General features: G+C 44.2%; 2 protein-coding genes across 2 annotated transcripts in view; one reads left to right on the top strand and one right to left on the bottom strand.

Moving 5' to 3' along the window:
• The window catches only part of LOC134440023 (solute carrier family 2, facilitated glucose transporter member 9-like), a 15,293-nt gene extending 13,961 nt beyond the window's left edge, over positions 1 to 1,332 (top strand). Inside the window, exons 8-9 of the mRNA XM_063189950.1 lie at positions 651 to 778; positions 988 to 1,332. Of these exons, the coding sequence (XP_063046020.1) occupies positions 651 to 778; positions 988 to 1,332 (473 nt within the window). The remainder of the gene's footprint in view (positions 1 to 650; positions 779 to 987) is intronic.
• A 7,110-nt stretch (positions 1,333 to 8,442) lies between these two features.
• sord (sorbitol dehydrogenase) overlaps positions 8,443 to 17,500 on the bottom strand; it is a 13,305-nt gene continuing 4,247 nt past the window's right edge. Inside the window, exons 3-9 of the mRNA XM_063190705.1 lie at positions 17,111 to 17,275; positions 16,447 to 16,606; positions 14,801 to 14,919; positions 13,699 to 13,764; positions 9,903 to 10,081; positions 9,202 to 9,323; positions 8,443 to 8,680 (exon numbers count right to left, since the gene is read on the bottom strand). Of these exons, the coding sequence (XP_063046775.1) occupies positions 8,515 to 8,680; positions 9,202 to 9,323; positions 9,903 to 10,081; positions 13,699 to 13,764; positions 14,801 to 14,919; positions 16,447 to 16,606; positions 17,111 to 17,275 (977 nt within the window). The 3' untranslated portion in view covers positions 8,443 to 8,514. The remainder of the gene's footprint in view (positions 8,681 to 9,201; positions 9,324 to 9,902; positions 10,082 to 13,698; positions 13,765 to 14,800; positions 14,920 to 16,446; positions 16,607 to 17,110; positions 17,276 to 17,500) is intronic.

Genomic DNA, 17,500 nt, shown 5'->3' with positions numbered 1-17,500 from the left:
TCCTCTTTTGATACAAACAGAACACAGGGGCTGCAGAGTACGTTCAGACACACTAAGCCATTGTTAAGGTATGTTACAAATGTATCATGAAAGTCTCTGAAGGTACTCTGTAGCTTCTGTCAGGATCACCCGATCAGGTGATAAAACTAGTCCCGTCAGAATAGGGCTTATGTCTCACCACGTCTCACTAAGAAGGCAGCATCCTATCTCTGGCGAATGACAGGCGATCAACAAAATGGAGGAGGAAAGGCAAAGGTCTCATAGTAGTGGTGTAAGCCTGTCAACGACCTCTTCCAAACATTTGGACCTTGTACTTTCTATGTCTTGTTTTTTGATCCAAATAAATGTAATGAAGTGAATGTGTGTGCGTGTGTATGTGCGTTTTTGTGTGTGTGTGTGTGTGTGTTCCAAGGTGCTTACAGCCGGTATCATGGTGGCCATAGCTGTTGAGCTGTTTAACCAATTCTTGCATTGTGTTTGTGTGTGTGTGTGTGTGCGCGCGTGTGTGTGTATGTTCTGCTGCCTATAGCAGGAATCGTGGTGTCCATAGCTGGTGAGCTGTTTGACCAATCATTGTGTGCGTGCGTGCATGCGTGCGTACGTGTGTGTTTGTTTGTGTGCGTGCGTGCATGCGTGCTTTGCCTATGTAGCGGGTGTGACGGTGCCCATAGCTGGGGACCTGTTTGACCAATCCTTCAAGGCAGCTGGATTCACCATCGGCACCACCGTCAACTGGACATGGCTCTTCCTCGTGGGGATGCTGTTTCCAGTCATAGTGGTGAGAACACACACACACACACACACACACACACACACACACACACACACACGTGTGCATCTTTCTGCCATGTTTCAGCAATTTACTCATTGAGCCGTGTGTGTGTGTGTGTGTGTGTGTGTGTGTTTGTGCATGTGCATGTGTGTGTGCTGTGTGTGTGTGTGTGTGTGTGTGTGTGTGTGTGTGTGTGTGTGTGTGTGTGTCCACAGGAATACCTGGACTACCTCTGTTTCCTCATCTTCCTGATGTTCTGTCTGGGCACCGGCCTCTTTGTCCAGTTCCACGTTCCGGAGACGCGGAACCGCACAGTTCTAGAGATCGCCGCAGAGTACAAGAGGATGCACACGAGACACGCATCTGCCTCTGCCTCTGCCTCGGATGTTGAGAAACACCACCCGCCTGTCTCTGACAACAAACACCCACCTGTGGATGTGCAACGCACAGCAGTTGTACCGGTGGCGAGACACACGCAGGTGGCGTGGATTAAAGACCGGACCGAAACCGAAGTGGTGCGGCCGGGCCAAAATGAGATGGTGCATGCCACCAGACTCTGATTTTCATTCCCGTCCCATCCCATCCCGGTCCCAGAAAAAAAAATCCCGTCCCATCCCATCCCATCCCGGACTGGAGTAAAAGAAACAAATCCCATCCCGTCCACTCCTGAAAAGAATGTCTCCCAATCCTGCCCACTCCCACTCAAAATCAATCCCACTCCCGTTTCGTCAAAAAAATAGGCTTTTTTTGTTTGTTTTTAAAAGAAAAAATAAGCGGCATTCCCGCCCCTTTTCATTTTTATTCCCGCTCCTGCCCGCCCGCTCCCATTCATCTTCATTCCCACTCCTGCCCGCTCCCGTTCATCTTTCAAATTTTGACTCCCATCCCGCGGGAATTCCTGAAAAAATGTCATCCTCTGCTGAGCAGGCACCGCGGGCGGACAGCGGGTGGACAGAAGGATCTGTTGTCCTGGGCTCAGAGAGAGAAGGGCCCCAGAATTTGAGAATTTGACCCCCGCTACTACATCTTATGTATTGGGGGGTGGGCTTTTGGATGATTTTGCCCTCAATGTATCAAACTGTTGAATTCAAAAACACCAACATAGGAAGGAATCCACTCATCACATCTCCCCTTTCTCCAACCTGCCATTTTTTTATTATTATCATTTTTTTTTTTACAAAAAATGCAGCTTTCAACTTTTTAAATATATATTTTTTCCTACTTTTTTGCCTTTTTAACATTCTTTTTAACCTTTTTTGGGACTCCCAGAGCAGGGAAGCTTTTCATTGTATATATATGTTTCATAGATATACACATGACAAATAAAATATCTTGTATCTCTTGTATCTCTTGTACAGAGGTTCTTGATGAGCCTACTCATAGACTGCAATAAGCCGAGGTGCATTATGTAGGGAGTCTGCTGCAAAGACATTGATTTATTTTTATTTTTTTATTATTATTATAATTATTTTTATTTTTATCGGTGGGGAACTTTTCTCATTTGAGGGGCACACTTGTATGAGTTGTATAAGGTCCTCCAAGGGTCGTACTAAGAACACAACACAAACCAGGATTTTCCCCCTGCACTTAAAGGACCAGTTCAGTCAATTTCAACATGCAGTTGTAATGCTTACACTATCCTGAGTTTTTTTTTTCTTCTTCTTCAGGCTTTTCCGAGATCTTGGTCATTGTAATGGGGGCAGCGCTTTGTTTGCATTTTAAAAAGAAAAAAAACATTTGTATTTATTCCCAAAAACATCCAAAAGGTTATGCAACATCAGCAGACAACTAGCAAACAGCAGTGCCTTTTGGGAAAATATTTGGAGTAGGCCTATGTTCATTTAAAAAAAATTTTTAAGCAAACGCTGCCCCCATTAGAATAGCTCATATCTCAGAAAGGGCTGCCTTAGACCAAAAAAGGTGGCATCACCGGGTACTGAAAAGGTAGCATGAGCAATACAACAGCATATTGAAATTGACTGAACTTTTCCTCTAAGATTGAAGGTTACAGAGGCAAATCCCACCTTCACTAGATCCCCTGAAAATATGACTGAATTGTAATTGTATTGCAAGTGTAATTTCTTAGATTGCTTTACAAAGCATGTCATATTTGCCATCCAGCAGTTGGCGCTGGTTTTCCAGGCTAATATTTCATGTGAAACTGTATAACATTACAATTATATTGGGGGCTGGATAAGTCGGCCTCACAGGCCATAAACGGGCTGTGGGCCATAGGCTCCACACCCATGATTTAAGCCCATAGGGCCTACCAGAGGAAGACGTTTATTTAACCCATAGGCGTACAGGAGGAAGAGGTAATTGGCCTTTGTTAAGTTAAAGAGACTGAAACCCCTTGGTGTTGTACTGACTGGCCTGTGACAAATAGCATCATAGCACCAAACAAATGTTAATTAGGGCTGTAATGATATTGTATCGAACCGAGACATCGTGATACACAGATTCACGATAGTGGATCGTGATGCCTTTAGGCAGTATCATGGTACACCCTTTCAAAGTTTTGTTACCTTTCAGTCCAGAAAACAACCACATGATATGATGTGATAATGCTTCAAATCATCATCATTATTATTTTGAAACTTGTTTATTTTATTAGTAGCTTTCTTCGGATTTCAGTAAACGCACACTGTTTGAGGTGCGTACGGCGGACAAACAGACTCAACTTGAAAAAGAAAGGTCGTCGCACACTCAGAACTGCAGTTACATTTAATAAGACCAACGTTTCGGCTTACGCCTTCATCAGGGTCATCTTACACACAAACAGCTGATTTGTGTGTAAGATGACCCTGATGAAGGCGTAAGCCGAAACGTTGGTCTTATTAAATGTAACTGCATGAAGTTCTGAGTGTGCGACGACCATTCTTTTTCAAGTTGATATTATTAGTAGCCTCACGTAACTTATTCTACTCATGAACTATCATAGTTGTCATAGATTTCAAAAATCATTGGGTGTATCGAACCGTAGGTCAAATATCGTGATATGAACCGAATCTTGAGTTGAGTGTATCGTTACAGCCCTACTGTTAATGTCTGTTAAAGGGACACAAGGTAGGGTGACGTTGTTTGCGCGGTGCCCGTGGCATGCCTGTCTCAAAATTTACACCGTAATTTGTATAACCCGTGCATGTAAAGAAATTTACAATAAAACTGACTTGACTTGATTTGAACAAGCCTGCCAATGCCCCCCTTAGTATTAAAAAATAAATTAGACTATAGGCACCCTTGTGCAAAGCGCCCAGCTTTCTCTTTCTCAACACCCCCTGAGGGCTTCCTAATGCCCCCTTGGAGACTGTAGTGAAAAAGTGAAGTGAAAGTCCAACTGGGAAACTCCAACTCCCATTGTCATTGTGACACAGCACTCAAGTGTTCACTGCACACTGCACACAACAAAATTGCATTTATGCTTCACCGGTACAAGGGGGCAGCCCCCAATGGTGCCCCAAGGGAGCAGTGCGGCGGGACGGTACCATGCTCAGGGTACCTCAGTCATGGAGGAGGATGGGGGAGAGCACTGGTTAATTACTCCCCCCACTAACCTGGCGAGTCGAACAGGCAACCTTTGGGATACGGTCTGACACTCTAACCACTTACCCATGACTGCCGGTGCCCATGACTGTAGAGCCACCGTTGAGAAACACTAGTCTAAGTCAACATCATCAACATCATCATCATCATCTTCTTCTTGGAACCAGTACCTGTTCTGATGGACTCAATCCTGACCCCTGGTGTTGGCATGGCAGTATGACAGAGGAGGACACATCACAGCAAAACACAGCACAGCACAGCCCAGCAGCTTGCTGTGTGATGGTGATCTAGCGGCCTCCGCTGGTTACTGTACTGTATATGAGGTACTATTATCTACACCGCGGGTCCCCAAACTAAGGCCCGGGGGTCGGATGGGCCCGGCCCTCAACCTCTCTGCACCGGGCCGGCGCCACGGGGGGGCATTGGGCCCCCTGGGCCTATTCACCTAAACATGCTGATATGATCATTAATATGCAACAAATTTGTATTTTTTCCTGAATACCGTAAATATAAAGTACACGTTAAAATGCCACCAATGCTTAACCACCATAACCCTAATAAAGAAGTAAATGAATAGGCTACACTTTTTAGACATTGTCAGTAGACCTAAATGTGAAATAAGTGAACAGTGATCCCTTGAAATAATGGGATTGTCCAGTAGTTAGAAACAAACGTACTGTTCCGTATAGAGTTGAAACTGAGCCCACAATTTGGTTAAAATGCAGGAAATTGCATCTAAGGTGAAAAAGTGGATCGCACTCGGGTTCTTCTTTTTTATTTTTTTATTTACATAGCAGCAGAAGTGTAGAATTGCATCTAAGAAATACAACATTTTCTGAGGGAGGACCCTCATACCCCCCGCCATACTCCATCAAATGCCCGTCCAACGACTTGGTTCTGCAGCCAGGTCTGTCTCTGCATCTCACCATTTGAACTGGCCCAAAGAAGCAATCCTCACAGAAAAAAAGATAAAATCATTTTAAAAAATATATTTTATTTTGTTTATCAACAGGCCTTCCTACAGTTTATTTTTCATGATAGTTTCTCATTTCACTGTAATATAAACAGGCTTGCCATTTCTATTGTATCACTCCTAAACGGTCAATCACCATATTTTTCTAACCTTTCCTTGCTATTTTATATGGTTATTGGAAATTAAAAGTAATACCTGTTATATTTCAAATTGAAAAACATGTGTAGGGGCTTTTATGTATTTATTTTGACAGGACAGTCGAAGATGGTGACAGGAAGCGAATGGGACAGAGAGACAGGGGAGGATTGGGAAATGACCCCGGCCGGACTCGAACCGGGGTCCCCGTGGGTGGGCATGCAAGCCCAAATGTGGGGGGCTTAGCGCTCTGCGCCACAGCGCCCCGTCCGTAATATTTTCAGCATACTGTTTGTAGCCTCGTGCAGACGGTCACGCTGCCGAGCCTGTTGACTCGTTGCTCAAAAAAAAAAAACTACATCATATCAACATTGTTATGACATAATTACCAATAGCCTTAACCCCCTAGCGCAGAGCCTATGTTCTAACCTTACCGTCACCAAAATTGTAACTTGTAATTGTTACTTGGCTCTTGGTAGGCTACTACTGTCATAGCAATGTTGTTATGATGTAGTTGAGTATTTTCAGCAAATAGTGAATAGGCCCACTGGCGACACCATCTGCACTAAGAAGCTACTACTATAGAAAATGTAACATGGAGAAATTAATCTTAACAAAGCTAAGCCAAGAACTGTTCAGGCATGGTCAAGCATGTTACGATCCATTCAAGATATTCTGAAAGAGACCAAGACCCTGGGTTTCACTTAACTGACCTACTATTATGTGTGTGTTTTTGTTTGTTTTGCTTTTCTGTTTCTTGGGGAATGCATTTACTTTAATTTTTATATGGTGTGACCATCGACACACTGTGTCACTTGTATGTCAGCAGAAAACTGACCTCTGTTTGTACTGTCAAATCTTCTCAATAAAATGAAAAATGTTGATCACCAAAAAAAAAAGAAACCATGGGAAATGAAGAAAAGACACTGGCGAGCCAGGAATTCCTTTATTTCATCTCCTCTTTTCCACTCTGTCTTGATGGGACGTCCAGGACTGTGCGGTCACAATCACAACTGTTGTGGGAATCAGGAACGTGGTGCAATACAACAGATTCACTTTCTACTATCATTTACAATCACATCATTAGACGAGCAGGATACTGTCATGGAAGAGATGACAGAGGCCTTGAAATGTGGTTATGGAGTTAAACATAAACAGTGTATGGGAAAACAATAGATTAGCCTGATTATCATCGACTTTTAAATCTCTTCGACACTTGGTCTGACCAAGAGCATAACAATTGACAATTAATATTTCCCAAATGGCTTGATTGACCTGCCTCCCTTGGTTTGCTAATGGTTGATTGCTTCCCGACAAAGTGGGAGGAGTTCCTGATTTTTCGGGAGCTCAGAAACGATATTTGTATTGCTCCTGGCCTGACTAGAAGCAACGCTGAAGGTGTTGCGTCACCACGAATCCACGGCCTGGTTAGGAAAAGATTGCATACAGATTGTTCTTTTTTATGTCATTCATTCATCGCAAGGGACAGACAGACGCCTCAACTATGAGAGCCTTCATCGGTGTAAGGCCAGCTTCACACCAAGGCGGTGAAGCGTCGCGGGACGGAATCGATTTTTACCGGTGGTGGCGAAAATACATGGAAACAGATCTGTCCTTCCACACCAACCGTCGGTAGTTGGACGGTAGCGGCACGGTAACCGGCTTCGTTCTGCGCCGCATTTGGAGCAGATTTTGGGCGGCAGTGGCCAGCGGTGTCCCACTCAAATGAATGGCGTAGATTAGAACACACCGGCCGAAACTAAGCAGAAAGATCTCAGTCGTCGCTTCTGTTCCGCAGCGCCTTGGTGTGAATTCAGCCTAAGGGTCTTTCTGCTTAGTTTCGGCCGACGTGTTTTTCTCTGCCTTTCACACTGACAGCGTCGGCGTGCGCGGCCAGTCCTGTTCAAAACCCTCCCCACAGCCAAAGCTAGCATGCTACTTTGCCATCCATTTGAATGAGACACCGCCGGTCGCCGGCGTGATAAATACGCTCGAGTTCTATTTTCCAAATGCAGCGCAGCGAGGAGCCGGCTCCCGCGCCGCTGACACTCGACTACCGCCGGTTGGTGTGTAAGGACAGATATGTTTCAATGTATTTTCACAGACGACGGTAAAAAACGCTGCCGTTCCGCGACGCTTTACCGCCCTGGTGTGTAAGACCCCTAATGCTTCCTGCCTGCTTATATTCTACATGCAGAACTTTCATCAGATTCATGTGACACACAACTGGTCAAAACATATTCCTGATCCTGCCATGGGATAAAGAATCTGATGAAGACAATGGTCGAAACATAATCTTGCCATGGAATTAAATCTAAGAAGAAAGGATTTTAAATGTGTGCAGATTCATCACTCCAAACCTTCACCCACTAACATGCCAAAGGTCACAGCCATGCTGATCCATTACCGACAAATTATTAACTCACAGTTTTTCAGTCAAAGCTATTAGTTTTTTTTTCTTCCAAGTTAATGGACTTTGGAATACATACATGTAACTCAACTTGTAGTGGCATGAACATAGCTTACTATATTAAAAAAAAGGCTGACATTACAATGTGCTGACAGCCAACATCAAGGAGCAGTCGGCAGGACTAAAATTGCGGTAAGTATTTGGATCTCAACAACTGTTTGGTGTTTTAGTTTAAAGGCTCTGGTTGTCCTTCAGTATGGTATTTGTGGGGGTGTTTATATTCTTGGGGTTCTGGTTGTCCTTAAGCATGGTATAGTATGTGTTATAGTTCACACCAGGGCAGGAATTTCATGAGGGCCATGGCCCTCGTCCCCTCCCACTTTGGCCTTGTGCCCTTGAAAAAATGCCCTCTCAAGTGGCCTTGCCCCTAAAATGACGAAATTCCAGGCCTGGTTCACACTGTGAAACATTGCAGCCAGCTAGGCGCAAAAAAAGTAAGTTGCCCTGCTGCCTTAAATTTTTAAGTTAACTCAATTCGAGTTGGTTGTCATGGTATTTTGAGGGTGTTCCTTGTTGGAATAATTTCAGATAATTTCATCCTTGAGCATGGTGTGTGTGTGTGTGTGTGTGTGTGTGTGTGTGTGTGTGTGTGTGTGTGTGTGTGTGTGTGTGTGTTATATTCTAGGGGTTCTGGTCGTCCTTGTCGCACTTGAGCATGACCTTGACCCCCAGGCCCTGGCGCGTGGTCTCGAAGGCCTCCACAGCCTGCTCCAGGGGGAAGCGATGGGTCACCAGCGGAGACACATTCACCTTCTTAGAGGCCAACATGGCGATCGCCATAGGCCACCTGGGTGAGGGAGACAGAGAGAGAGAGAGGGGGAGTGAGAGAGGGGGAGAAGGAGAGAGAGAGAGAGAGAGAGAGAGAGAGAGAGAGAGAGAGAGAGAGGTAGAGGGAGAGAGACAGAGAAGAGAGGGAGAGAGACAGAGAAGAGAGGGAGAGAGAGAGTGAGAGAGCGAGAGAGAGAGAAGAGAAGAAGGGGGAGAGAGAGAGAGAGAGAGAGAGAGAGAGAGTTCAGATCGCTGATAATGTTGCCTGAGAGAGTGGGAGGGAGTGAGGTGGGTGATTGAATAAATGCAGGGCATGATGTGAAGAGATAGAGAGAGAAAGAGAGAGAGATAGAGAGAGAGAAATAAAGGCATCACTGGCTGAAGCTGACGTTAAACTCCTTCAAGTGGGAGAGGTGAGGGAGAGATGGAGAGAGTGTGTGTGTGTGTGTGTGTGTGTGTGTGTGTGTGTGTGTGTGTGTGTGTGTGTGCGTGTGTGTGTGTGTGATATTTGTCAGTGAAAATGTGTCTGAGGTGACGTACGTGTTGCAGTAGCGGAAGATTCCTCTGATGTCCACCTCTCGCACGGCCGCGTTGACCAGCGGGATGGTGACCATCTGCTTCCCGTGGCCAACCAGCACCACCACCCCACCAGACCGAGTGGCCTAATATAATAACGACAATAATAATCATCATTAATAATAATAATTAATAACCATCACCACCACCACCCCACCAGACCGAGTGGCCTAAAATAATAAAGACAATAATCATCATCATCATCCTCAGTGTTATGGTCATAATAATGAATGTAGTTGACCAGCGGGATGGTGGCCATTTCCGCCCCCCAGACCAACCATCACCACCACATCACCAAACCGGGTGGCCTAATATCATAATAAAGGTAATAAGCATTAATAATACAGATCATCCTCATCATCTTCTTCCTCATCGTCATAATAATAATAATAATAATTATAATAATAATAATATGGTTGACCAGAAGTATGGTCGCCATCTATGGTCATGGTGTATTAACTATGTAAGATCATGTACTGGTGTTGTTATAATTACATCAATAAGAGTAGTTCTACTGTTCCTTATACCTCTCCAGACAATGCCAAGGCAATTGGCTCTACTTACGTACATACCTAGATAACTGCCTGTGCACTGCTGTGATTGTCTCCATTGTTTACACACAATTTCTGGTACTTGACACACAATCCACGCCAGCCAATACTCACGTAGATGCCCGTCTGCACGCTGCTCTCCACGCCGGTGCACTCGATGGTGATGTGGGGCGGCGCCCCCAGCAACTCTCCCACCTGATTGGCCAGCTGCTCAGGTGTGGCCTCCCTCTTCACCTGCACGGGGAAGTCCGCCCCCAACTCCTTGGCCATGGCCAGACGCTCTGACGACAAGTCTAGAGGAGAGACATGGAGAGACATGACAGACATGGAGAGGACCTACATTATGCTTTTCATTAGGGTTTAGAGCTGTGTTGATAATTCTCCGATTATCCAAAGATCGATGATGTTACTAATGCGGCCCGCTGGAGATCACATGGGTTGTATGTGGCCCCCGGACTAATAGTTTGACACCCCTGGTCTAATCGTTAGGGAGGCCATCTTAAGATCAGGGGATTGTAGGTTGGAATCCCACCCACACATGTCCCTACCAGTGCTTTACACTAACTTTTTCGCTTACCAGCCATTTTGTCTAGTGGTTTTCCTGACTCACTAGCCATTGGGCCTTTTCACTAGCCATAATTTTCTTAACCATCATAGCAGCTTTAATGAATTATATAATAGGCTGTAATAATGTAATGTAGGATAATATAACATAATATAACATAAAATAAATAATATAATATAATATAATATAATATAATGTAATATAATATAATATAATAAAATATAATGTAATATGATATAATATAATATAATATAATATAATATAATATAAAATAATATAATATAATATAATATAGGGCCCTAATAACTAGAATTGTTGTTAACTGGTCCATGCATGCATGCATGCTATAAGAACAGATTAACTTATCTGAGGAATGGCATAGCCGTGCAGAAACACCAAGCACAGTGTTGTGGAAGGGCACAAATGTAAGCTACATGAGAGCAACATATTTCCGTCTTTGATCTGAAGGGCACTTTCGATGCGCAAAGTAGATAGTGCAAAGTCATTGCCAAGCTTCGCATGTCCTCGGTCATGGATGTGGAATAACACCTCTTCTGGAATATTTTCTCATAAAAGTAGGCTATCTAATAGAAGGCACACACATATGCGGCCGGTAACTACAGAAGGAGCTACGACTTATTTTCATTCCGTTTAATATTGAATTGTTTGAAATATAAACGGACGCAAGGCAAGATGGGCACATGCGAAGGGACATGGGACATGATTTTGTGAAGGCTACTACCGCGCGTTGTTTAAGCCCCGTTTGACAGTCGGGAACAACGGCACAAGAAACATGGAGGAATATTAAGGTATGAAGACATACAGGCAAATCAGAAAATGATTTAAAACGAACATTATTAATGCCGCATGTGTCCTTGTCTTATCACTGCGCTAATTAATCTCAAGACTTTCACAAGACTGAGGTGTTCTCCTCTCGCCTTGGTCATTTTAATGTCCACTACTACTATGCATTGTACCAATGACAGATCCCAAAACAGGTCAGTTGAGATGAACTTCGCTACTTTATTTTCACGTGAAGGTTTTCAGTGAAATTTCCAAACGCGCGCTGATGTGCCGGTAGGCAGCTCGCTGCTGCCACTCATATTCGCAAGACCACAGATACAGGTCTGTGCGTGTGATGCCGTGCCTGGCCAGCACGTCATCCCAGCGTCATCCCAGACGCTTTTGAACTTGACTGTCGCTCCAGCCCCTACACTTCCGCGTTTGGTTATGGCAAACTAAAAACGTTTTCTGGACTAGTGTGCATAAGCATGAACTTTTGGACATGGTGTGATGTTGTTGGAGGGGGTTAGCAAGGGTGCACACTGCGCTACACTCACTGACAAACATTTCACACGCCGACATTGTTAACAACATTCCACGCACCACTACATACAAACAAACACTGCAACGCAACACAAGCCCACAGTTTTTCCCGACTGCTTCAAACAAGCCCTCGCGGCAAAAAGCGTATTGTTTAGGAATGCAATCAAGTTTGTTTCATAACGCTAGGTGTTTGTTTTGTATGTGTAGCAAAATATTTTACTTACCGGCGCAGCAGCAGCATCTCGCTCGCCTAAAAGAGTACCCACTGGCAATGTGACATTTTTAAACTGTCTCTTTCTGCCGGGGCGCGTTCGCGGTGCCGAGCACCGCGCGTGCATTGTCTTTGGTTTATTCCGTTTGTTATTATTTTGCCTTTAACATATGTTTATGTTTTCATTTCGCTTTCAGTTTATGTATTTTGATTTCCGGTTGCAGTATATGTGCTTTGAGGGAGCCAAGTATGTTGCATTACTGTATTTTGAGCATTTATGTTGACAAGTATTATTTCCCCCCTTTACTTATGGTTAAAGTGGTATGGTCCACTTGGGGGCGCGAGCACCTAGGCTCTTTAAAATGCTTCTCTCTTCATTCTTCGAGAGGCCATGGCTCTGGTAGCACCTGTGAAGGGTAGGCTTCTGATTCTCAGTGTATGAGACAATTTTTGCTTTGCAAGTTATTATTGCCATTTTGCTATTGCTGTTCCCAGCTAACTTTAGTTTTGATTTTTGCATTGATCATTTTTTCTGGATTTTAGAAATCCTGTGCATTTTTGTTTATCTTCTTTATTTTGACCATCGAGTCAGTTTATTTTCTGTTTTTAACCTACACTGTAAATATCCTGCACGTGATTATTGGTGACTGAAGAAAAATAAAAACAAAAACCAAGGGTTGCAACCGAATCCTGTTCCGCCTCCGCCTCCACTTGACTGCCTGCACGGTACCTTGTGACAGTGCGCAAGACTAGCTCTATCAGATTGCTCTCGTGCTTGAGACACAGGTGACACGTGACACAGGTGCTTCATGGGTATTGTAGGCTCGCGAAATCGCATTGCATTGCGTTTGTAGCAAAGACGGTCCGAGGGGAAAAAACTACAAAATGCGGTGCCTCATAATTTAGAATAGTGACGGACCCGCCAGAATGGCTAGTGAACCTTCGGTATCAACTAGCCAACGCCGACTTTCACCCGCATTTGGCTACCTGGCGTGTGTTAGTGTTAAGCCCTGGTCCCTACACCTCAAGGCATAGCCGACGTGCCCTACCTAACGGGCAGTCATGGGTGAGCGGTTAGGGCGTCAGACTTGCATCCCAGAGGTTGCCGGTTCGACTCCCGACCCACCAGGTTGGTGGGGGGAGTAATCAACCAGTGCTCTCCCCCATCCTCCTCCATGACTGAGGTACCCTGAGCATGGTACCGTCCCACCGCACTGCTCCCCATGGGGCGCCACTGAGGGCTGCCCCCTTGAACGGGTGAGGCATAAATGCAATTTCGTTGTGTGCAGTGTGCAGTGTTCACTTGTGTGCTGTGGAGTGCTGTGTCACAATGACAATGGGAGTTGGAGTTTCCCAATGGGCTTTCACTTTCACTTACATTGCTCCAGGGGACTGGAACCGATACCCTGACATTTTGGATAACAGCGTCGGCCAAGTGTGATGTAATATAATGTAATAGTGTTTGGGTGACCTCAGTGGTCTGCATTACATTGAATGACATCACACTTACTAGCTGAAGCTTTTATCCAAAGCGACTTACAGTTAACAGAGTATTGGCAATAGTCCCTGGAGCAATGTGGGGCTAGGTGCCTTGCTGAAGGGCACTTCAGCCATGGAGTGAGGTAGGGAGTGGAAGGGTTGCCTGATTATCATAGACTTGCAATCCAGAAGGTGTTGTGTCACTAGGAGGGAGCAGCCTGGCTAGTGGAAGGGGAGAGTGGGATTCAAACCTGCAACCCTCTGATCTAAAGCTCATCTCATGAACCATTAGGCCACCTCAGCCTCTGCTGTTGCTGCATATACTGTACCTGTTATGACGGCCATGGAGGCCCCCATCGCCTTGGCTACCAGCAGGCACACCAGACCGATGGGCCCTACGGGGGGAGAAAAGGGACAAACAGTTTATAAGGGGAGAGACAGGACAGGTGAACGCTCATTTGCTATTTTACACACTAGATTACATTCAGAAGACTTTTTTTATCCAAGTATTACATTCAGGTAAAAGGAGAATGGAAGCGCTGCAAGGATATTAGCTATTATTATTTATTATTACAGGTACATTACATTGCATTTGGCTGATGCTTTATAACCAAAGCGACTTTCAAAAGAGGACATAATCATAGCCAACATCACTAGGAGATACAAAGTGCACATATACAGAACAACAGCAGATGCAAAGAAGGGTTAGTTAGCGTTTTCTTTTTTTTCTTTTAAAGTAGAGTACACACACACAGTTAAAGTTATCTTAATAACACAGGTGCTTTAACAGCCATTGTGGGTACTGCTTAAAGGGACAGTTTGGTCAATTTCAACATGCAGTTGTAATGCTCACACTACCCTGGACTTGTCAGTGCCTGAGATTTTTTTTTCTTCTTCTTCAGCCGTTTCCGAGATCCTGGTCATTGTAATGGGGGCAGCTCTTTGTTTACATTTCAAAAAAACATTTTTATTTATTCCCAAAAACATCCAAAAGGTTATAAAACATCAGCAGACAACTAGCAAACAGCAGTACCTTTTGGGAAAATATTTGGAGTTGGCCTATGTTTCATTTTTTTAAAAATGTAAACAAACGCTGCCCCCATTAGAATTGCTCATATCTCGGAAAGGGCTGAGCCGAAAAATGTGGCATCACCGGTTACTGACAAGTCAAGGGTAGCGTGAGCAATACAACTGCGTGTTGAAATTGACCAAACTGTCCCTTTAACATCAAAAAAGGAAGAGGAAACTGCTGCACTCTGGTTTCCAAACCAGACACCGAAGTGCCAACATTTCCTGTTCCTTTATTGTAGTTATTACATTGTCATGTTTTATTTGAACGACTCCTGCCCTGAGACACACACACACACACACACACACACACACACACACACACACACACACACACACACACACACACACACACACACCTACCTGCCCCGCAGATGAGAACGGTGCTGCCAAGCGTGACCCCTGCTCTGCGACACGCGTGGATGCCCACGGATAGGGGCTCGATCAGCGCTCCTTCCTCAAACGTCACGTTATCTGGCAACCTGCGGAGAGGAGCATGCAAGCAGACATTTCCATCTGTCAAGTCTATTTCTTGCTGTTTTTTTTTCTTTCTTTCCTCTCTCACACTGAAAGTTTTTTTTGTTTTTTTGTTGTGCTTTATGTCGTAAGCCAAATACAACATAATATAAGTTACTGTGATACGTTATATCCAACGATAAACTAACCTGCCAAAATGGTTAGTGAGACTGAAATGATTACTAGCCACAACCAAGTTTCATCAGCATTTGGCTGGTCGGCATGTGCCAATGTCAACTGCCACTGACAGGAATGTCAAAAGTAAAGTTAAAGTAAAAAAATAAATGTTTCTTTCAACTTAAGTTATCTTATTAACCAGTAGACCTGTGCAGTTGCCTTGCGATCAGCTGACAGTGCGCTGGTTGGATCAGGTTTGTGGTGGGTCCTTGTTAGGTTTTCAGTGTTTTTCAGTAACAACCCAGTCTCATTAGGTACAATGGAGTAAATGGTGTAACAACTATTTAATATCATATGCTAGTGTAACAGCTATGTAATAGTATGTGCTAGTAGTGTTTCCCACAGGAATTTTGGACACTATGGGGGGGGGGCATTTCACGCGGGCCCATGGGGGGGTGGTGGTGCTGGGGTGGCATGGAAATTCACGCGGTGTAAATGCACAATGGCAAAACAATGAGTAACGTATGACATTGGCGCATGTAGAAACTATAGGCCTACATTTCAGCCATTTCTGTTTTGAGAAATTACAAGATTTTACCCATGACATGTATAGTAGTACATTGTCATATATATTTTAAAAATGCAGTACAGTGAATCATTTCTGTTTGCAACAGTTTTTCAAAATTCCTCCCAGTAAAAGGGCTGAACAACATGTTACACATTTATGTCTATATTCACATTCATTACACATTCATTTATATGAAGCCGATGTCTCTGCTGTGTCAATGAAGGCATGTTGCCTAACTCATTATCATACAACTGTAAAACGAAGCCTGGGGAGTGTCATTAAACTCATCCCAACTGTTCCTTCTTTGAAGGTTTTTTATTGCTCCCAAACCCAAGTTAACTACAACAACTTGACTAGGCTTTTGATCCCTCTGTCTTTCAAGCACTCATGGTTTTCTCTACAGGATGTATTTACTCCAGGAGGAAAATGCGAAATAAATCGTTTTTCAAATCGTTTAAAAGGAAACGGAAATTGTTGTTTTTTTGTTAATTACTTTTTTTGAATTTTTATTTTACATTTTCGGAAATTATGGCGGCCACATTTAAATTATGGCGGTGCGCCATAGTTTCCTCAATGTATGGGAAACACTGGTGCTAGTGTAACAGCTATGTAAGATCATATGCTAGTAGAGCTTACACCATGAATTCATGGTTACTTCTCCTTTTGACACCTATGCTGTCTGGTGCTTACTTGTAGCAGAAGTTGGCACTGTGTTTGTAGTTTTGACACCTCTGCTGTCTGGTGCTTACTTGTAGCAGAAGTTGGCACTGTGTTTGTAGTTTTGACACCTATGCTGTCTGGTGCTTACTTGTAGCAGAAGTTGGCACTGTGCTTGTAGTATCGGCACAGGTTGCCATCGTCAGGGGGCGTGGCACAGAAGAATATCGTAGGAGAAAGATTGTAGCGCCCGGATTTGAAATACTCGTCCATTTCTCTGGGTACCCCCGGCTCCACAGCGACTCTGTCCCCTGAAAGGAAGAAAAACAAGCAAACAAACAAACAAAAGACAATTAAAACTGTACAGTAGGGGAGTTTTCTCCCTCACCCCTGTTGCTCCCAGATGACAGTGTTTTGATTATTACATTACATTACACTTAGCTGACACTTTTATCCAAAGCAACTTAGTTATTTTAAGTACAGGGTATTGGTTACAGTCCCTGGAGCAGTGTGAGGTTAGCCATTGTGGGCTCAGCCATTGAGTGAGTACCCAATTGTACTTAATAAGGTAGGTAGACTGTGTCAAAAAACACAAAAAAACCAACAAGAATCCACCACAAATTTGATCCAACCAGCGCAGAGTCAGCTGATTGTAAGACAAGTGCACAGGTCTACTTTTTACTCTGATATGTTACCTGTGTTGGAAGGTGGGTTTTTTTGTGTGACTTTTACTTTTACCTCTGATCACAAGCTGTTCACATTGTGCATATAGTAGTATGCATGTAGTATGCATGTATACGCACAGCTTACAGTACCTGGTTTGAGATGCGTGACGTCTGAGCCGACTTTGAGGACGCGTCCGGACGCCTCGTGCCCGAGCACCATGGGCTTCTTCAAGACAAAGTCTCCGATGCGGCCGTGCTGCCAGTAGTGGACGTCCGACCCGCAGATCCCCACCGAGTGCATCTGGAGCAACACCTCTGAAGAGGTGCCGGAGTTAAACAAAGTAAACAAACAAAAACAACAACGACAACACTGAACGCATCTGGAGCAACACCTCTGAGGAGGTGCCGGAGTTGAACAAAGTAAACGTACAACAACAACAACAACAACAACACTGACTACAGGGTTCCCACACCTTTTTCATGAACAAATTCAAGCACTTTTCAAGCACCTTCAAGCACCAAATTTTCAGTTTTCCAGCA

This window comes from Engraulis encrasicolus, chromosome 23, assembly GCF_034702125.1.
Source record: "Engraulis encrasicolus isolate BLACKSEA-1 chromosome 23, IST_EnEncr_1.0, whole genome shotgun sequence".
In the NCBI taxonomy this organism is placed as follows: Eukaryota; Metazoa; Chordata; class Actinopteri; order Clupeiformes; family Engraulidae; genus Engraulis; species Engraulis encrasicolus.
The sequence above is the reverse complement of the archived record's forward strand: the minus strand, read 5'-3'. Positions and strand labels throughout refer to the sequence as shown.